Source organism: Lipotes vexillifer, unplaced genomic scaffold (genome assembly GCF_000442215.2).
Source record: "Lipotes vexillifer unplaced genomic scaffold, Lipotes_vexillifer_v1.1 scaffold1093, whole genome shotgun sequence".
In the NCBI taxonomy this organism is placed as follows: Eukaryota; Metazoa; Chordata; class Mammalia; order Artiodactyla; family Lipotidae; genus Lipotes; species Lipotes vexillifer.
Window position 1 is genome coordinate 1,183,878 of NW_006774793.1, and position 6,160 is coordinate 1,190,037.

A 6,160-nucleotide genomic window follows, 5' to 3' on the forward strand; every position below is an offset into this window, starting at 1 on the left:
AGCTGGGCTTGAGCCCACAGTCTCCAGAGGCACACGGAAGTGGTGGAGAGAAGCAGCCTCCCCTCCATCCTCCCACCCTGGGCCAAAGGAAGGACAACTACACAAAGGAAGATGGAAGATACCAGAAAGGTACCCCACCTTTCACTGAACTCCCGAATGCCCCTAAGACATCCAAAATGGCTGGCAGGAGAGATCATTCCCACACCTCCCAGCAAGATGTTGAGCCCACAGTAGCAGTTCTGGCCCCAAGCTAAGGTTTAAGGCAGGCTTCTCAACGCACATGTCTGTGCTATCTTCCAGGGCCCTTGTAGCAGCAAGCCAGCACTTTCAAGGTTCACTCCCTCAAACCCCAAAGTCCTCACAGACCAGAGGTCTTAAAGGTTTTCCGTGACAGACTGTACGGTAAAGGTACAGGCAGCGGTTAGTTCCTTCAGTTAATGCCCTTCCCAATGGGGGAGGAATCAAGGAATCAGTAAGAGGTGGTTGGAAAGGGCAGGGAAGGTCATCCCAGGAGATGATAAATACAGAGAAACAGATGTTCAATTCAAGTGCAAATTCTGTTCTCTTCAACTGGCAGCTTTGCTCACCAGAGTCCATTCCCACTGCGGCTGCGGTGGACAGGAGCTCTTCTTGGTGTCCTAGGGGGTCCCATTTCCCCCACCGTCAATGTTCACACCCTCAGGATGGTTTGGTCCACAGAATAGAGAGAAGGGGCCATGGAAGGGTAGACGTGGAGAAGGGAGTGGCAGGACCCAGAGGCACAGGTAGGCAGTGGACTGCGCCACTAATTACCTGTGGCATGGAGAAGACGTAAACGGGAAGCCGGAGGAAAGAAAGTAACTGTGAACACTGAAATGAGCTGGACCTTGAGACTCACATGGTTTGGCGGGTAAAGAGGCTGGAAAGCTGGAAGCACTGGGAGGCGATTGCCTGGGAGGCGAGGTTCAGGGCCGGACTCAGAGCTGGAACAAAGAGAGACAAGGGAGTTAGGACAGAGTATTCCTGCCTTCCAGGCCCGACCCTTCTCTCCCTTTCCCAAGTCCAAGCCTACCAGTCAAAGCCGCTGGGTTCAGGGCCCCCAAAGGAACTGCTCCATTCAGTTGCAAGGCAGCAGCCTGGGCAGCAGCCGCGGTGGTCGGCAGCTGGATTCCAGAGCCTCAGAGGAAAAGATGAGGTGGGGTTAAGTCCTAACCCCTGATATAAAATTCAACACCATGTTCTTCACTCTGCAGAGAAGCCCTACCTTCTGCGAATTTGGCCATTAGCTGCAAACGTCCACCTGCTGATCCCAGATCCAGATCCTGGTCTCCATCAGGAAAAGTGATGTCTGTGCCACCATCCAGTCGCTCGGTCACATGGCCAACCCTCATAGGCCGACCAGCAAGCTCAAAGCCATTCAACTGTTCCAGGGCCCGGCGGGCACACTCAGAGTCAGAGAACTACGAGAAACCCAGGCCATATCAGGTACCTCCTGGTCACAGACATGCTCTCAAAGCCCCACTAATACTCTCTCGTCCTACTGTCCCTTGAAAATTGCATGCTCACTGTGGCTCACACTTTTCTTTCCCAGGGAATGTGACCTAAGATCCCCATGCCCCCAAATGGTTCTCTAAAAAAGACCTTTTCCAGCTGACTCAAGGGCAATCGCTTTTCAATCTCCAGCTCCACTGAGAACCTTAACAGTGCATCATCTGTAGGGAGCCCAGCCTGACAGGCTGTTTCACAAATGGGCATATCAAATGGAAGTAAGACAGGCTGAGATCCAAGGCTCCTGAGCTTTAATTTCAGCCCTCAGGACTAGTAAGTTTCAGTCCTTAGTCAAGAACCAGGAACGTGGAACTCCAGAGCCCAGCCTCAGGAAGGCGCACACCCTGGTACCGAGAGCGAGACGGCACCCCCACTCCCACCCAGCCCCAGTGCTGCTGACTCTGGCCCACTGGCCAGAAGGCCTCCACTCTCTCGTGCCTTCCAGCAGCAGCACTAGCAGCAGCCTGGCATAAAGAGGATTCCCAGTCTGCTGTTTATGTGTCAAGGGTGTTGACCTAAAAGGCAGCAACACAAGGGCAAAAAGGCCCCACAGAAGCCTTTCTGCATCTGAGTCACACAGGGAGCTAGAAAAGGTACTTGCCACCATGAACACCACAGCTGGCTTTATTTACTCTGGTATTACCTGTCCTAGGGCCTGGCATGTGGTACCGACAGTTCCTAGGCAGGTGGTGTAGGTGGCTTGCTTTTACCAGATACTTCTGAGATGAGCAATTCCCACGGTAGAACACAACCTACCTCCCCTCTGCCCTGCAGGCAACTGGGGGGGGGTGTATGCTGCCTAGATTGAGCCCAGAAAATATCAGCTTCTATTAGACTTTGTGGCTGGCAGCCAGTCCTAGCCTGGAGTCACATGGGGCTGGAAGAACCAGTTATGGGAATTGGAAACAATTTTGTTGGAGTGTCAGGAAAAGGTGAGACTTGCCCACTATTAGGTGGCCTTACTGTTTTCCCTATAGTGGTATTTAAATATAAAGATATTTCTCAATGGGGAAACTGCTTCAAACTGGGTAGGACCAGAGAGAAGTATATACCTTCTTATTCCCACCCCATCATGAAAATATACCAATTCTATAAAGCATATCTATAAAGGCCCGTACCTAACCTCCCTCATGCCCCCAACCTCTTAGCTGCAGCCTGGAATCGTCACTATTACCCAGAGAGCAAGCTGTAGCACCAAGGAAGCTGGCTGACCTCCTGGACACCCCATACCAGTGCCACTGACAGAGTATAGGAGCAAAACCATGATCTCAAGCAATGCACTCATCTCAAAGGGCAGAAGGCTAGTCCAAGCTTCAGGCACCAGGGTTTATGGGTCATTTAGACAGTTCCTATGGGAGGAGGATGAAGCTAAGCTGCAAAATCAGACACATGGACAAAGCTAAACTAAAATTAAAAAGTTGAAGACTAGAGACTCACCGTAATAAAACCATAACCTTTAGAGCGGCCTGTATCTGAGTCCTTCATCAGGACAATATTATCAATCTGCAGAATAGAGAAAAACAATCAATAATCTTTTGGCTGAGCCACACCTTTGATCTTTCCTACCCAGACTGTTCTATATTTTTGGCCATGCGCAGCATGTGGCATGTGGGATCTTAGTTTCCCAACCAGGGATCGAACCTGCGCCCCCTGAAGTGGAAGCACGGAGTCTTAACCACTGGACCGCCAGGGAAGTCCCCGACCCAGATTGTTCTAAATACCTCTAAGTTTCTAACCAACCCATTACAGCTCTCCAAATCATTTTAAAAATGAGATAAAGCCCATCTCTTTCCCAAACACTTTTTCTGACTCATCTTATTTCATATGGACCCCATTATTTGATTTCATGGTGCCTAATTTGTCTCCTGAGCAGTATGAATACAGAGATGGAGCCCAACTCCTCCAGCATGGACCCACATGGCCATCGTTAAACACGCAATGGGTTAATCACGGTCAGACAGAACGAGAAAGTACACTCGCCCTCCCCACTTTTTCCGATTCCCTTCAGAGGTTTCCCTCACTTTCTACTCACTTTGCCAAAGGGCTCAAAGATGCCCCGGAGCATGTCCTCGGTGATATTGAAGTGCAGGGAGCCCACGTAGAGGCGCATTGGTCCACCACTGCCCTTCTGCAGGTTGTTGGCCATGGCTGCCAGTCGGTTTTTCTCAGCCTGTGGAAGAAGGAAATGATGATGGGTCATGCCCCACACCTACCACCATCATCTCCATCTTCTCATGTCCATTTCTCAGGCTGCTCACCTGTGAGGCCTGTACAATGATAGGCACTCCCAGCAGCCGCTGTCCCGTCAGCCCAATGGCCAGTGGCACAGACTGGATCTCACAGAATTCCACATAGGCAATGCCCTTAGAACGACGTGAGTTCCGATCTGAGATGATACGTACATCTCGAACCTATCCAGGGCAAAAAGGAAATCCTGAGTTGGGCATAAAGGGGGATGGATAGAAGACAGGCTTCTCAGAGACAACTAAGAGAGGGAAGAGGGTTACCTTGCCAACAGCCGAGAAAAAGTCCTCCAGGTCTCGAGGCCGAATGCGGGCAGCTAACTGCATACAGAACACCGTGCGGGCGTCCCGCTCCTCAGGACTCAGATTATCAACTGGCTCCCTAAAGAGTGAGCAAAATCGTCGAGACCCTCCCTCCCAGTACTTGGTCATCATTCTTCAGCTACCCTCAAGTACTACACATTCCTGTGGTTTGGCTCAAACCGCTTTTTATTCATAACTCACAATCCCTAAAAGAATGCTCATTGTCAACTCACCTGACTGGGCTCTTCTCCCGGAAATGAGGACTCTTACTGTGTCCGTATCTACGCCTACGGAACAGAGAACAACCAAACTGAAAACCGTGTCACCCACCTTTATCCACACTGGCCCAGTGCTGGGTCTTCCACCATGAGAAAACCAGATTACAGCACCTCATCGCACATGCGAATTCTGAGTATCACCCCTCCAGTAACTGGGTCTCCTGCCTATCCCAAAACACAATACAGAGGTGATCTTATAAGCAAAAGGTGATACCCAGTGGCAAGTGGTGGACTCCTGTAGCGCACACGATCCTCACGACGTCGGTCTCGACTTCGTGACTCACTACTATGTCGACGATCCCAGCTACGGCTGCGGTGACGACGCTGCCGATCTCGACTCCGGCTCCGACTGCTTCTCCGCCTATGACGGTCTCGACTACGACTGTGGACGGCAATAACTATTAAGCTCCTTAAAGAACAAACCAACCTTTCTGGCCTTTAATGTATAGCTTTCCCTGGTATCTTTCCACTTATAATTCTCAAAACCCAAGCGGCCCCAGAATGACTGACCTGCGTTTTCTATCCCTGCTTTTACTATGGCTCCGACTCCTCTTCTTCCTGTGAAAGAGAGCATAAACTCTTACTACTGAGGTTTCATCACCTCTCCCAAGGATAAGAAATGACACTAAAGCAAGGGTGAAACAGAAAGCAGTGAAAGACCAAAGCCTAGAAGACAATATGGCAGAAGTTCACAGCAATGGCATGACATCAGTTTACACAGAGCCCTGAATGCTGTCAGGCATCTAAAATGGCCATTTTCCCCCCACAAAACCAAGCAAAAGCTCATGCTTCCAAATCAGAGATCCTCTTGCTATTTTACTCAAGTGAAATACTACATCAACGCTAGGACTGATCCACAAGTCTATCCACAAATGTACACTGGCAAGCGAAGACTAGAAAATCATTAACCCAGGTCACCATTATTCCCATGACCCAGCGGAGCCATTACTAAAAGTCAGAAGTCTTACCAGCAACCACCTCCCTGTTCTGGCTGTTTCTATAACGGACACAGCTGCTTCCCTTCCTCAAGCTGCCAACCCACTTTTCTCAGGCCACACTCACCTGCTTGCCTCCCCACTGGCGCTGCTCCCACTGGTGCCACTGCCACTGCTGCCGGTACAGCTGGTGCTGTTGGTGGTGTTACTAGGGCTCTCCTTTTCAACCTCGTTAGTCTGCTGCTCATCCTGAGGGGTTCGCCAGGAAAATGACAAAAGGTACCAGGTGGCAGACACACAGATTCCATTGGGCAAAGAAAGAAGTGGACAAGGAAGAAAGCTCATGAAATCGAAGCTCTCAATCATCTAAACAGTTTCTAAGCACCTGGATCTCCTAACAAAAAGAATAAGAGAAAAAGGAAGGAAACTACCCAAAAAGAAGAAATCAGATTTTGAAGTCAAACCTTTAGCTACCCCAACATCTGTTCCACTAATATCCATTTCCCTGGAGAGTGAGAAATGAGTTATGTCTGAGATACACTGACCTTCTACTGTGTCACTGAGAGCTGTGAGCAAAGCACTGGTTCCCACCACAACTTCACATCCCCCCCACCCCCAGTTTTTGGGGCCCTTTCTGTAAGCATGGCCGAGTATCGGCCTCCAGCAGAGCTTACTAAAAGATTACGCCTTGAGCTTCCCTGGTGGTGCAGTGGTTGAGAGTCCGCCTGCCGATGCAGGGGACACGGGTTCGTGCCCCGGTCCGGGAGGATCCCACATGCCGCGGAGCGGCTGGGCCCGTGAGCCGTGGCCGCTGAGCCTGCGCGTCCGGAGCCTGTGCTCCGCAGCGGGAGAGGCCACAACAGTGAGAGGCCCG

The 6,160-nt window shown here is 50.6% G+C and overlaps 1 protein-coding gene across 1 annotated transcript in view; it reads right to left on the reverse strand.

The window, feature by feature from the left end:
- Positions 1-873: 873 nt before the first annotated feature.
- Positions 874-6,160, reverse strand: part of RBM23 (RNA binding motif protein 23) — a 5,605-nt gene continuing 318 nt past the window's right edge. Inside the window, exons 2-12 of the mRNA XM_007449527.1 lie at positions 5,414-5,535; positions 4,862-4,909; positions 4,566-4,733; positions 4,307-4,360; positions 4,035-4,152; positions 3,786-3,938; positions 3,560-3,697; positions 2,965-3,030; positions 1,244-1,439; positions 1,052-1,156; positions 874-962 (exon numbers count right to left, since the gene is read on the reverse strand). Of these exons, the coding sequence (XP_007449589.1) occupies positions 874-962; positions 1,052-1,156; positions 1,244-1,439; positions 2,965-3,030; positions 3,560-3,697; positions 3,786-3,938; positions 4,035-4,152; positions 4,307-4,360; positions 4,566-4,733; positions 4,862-4,909; positions 5,414-5,535 (1,257 nt within the window). The remainder of the gene's footprint in view (positions 963-1,051; positions 1,157-1,243; positions 1,440-2,964; positions 3,031-3,559; positions 3,698-3,785; positions 3,939-4,034; positions 4,153-4,306; positions 4,361-4,565; positions 4,734-4,861; positions 4,910-5,413; positions 5,536-6,160) is intronic.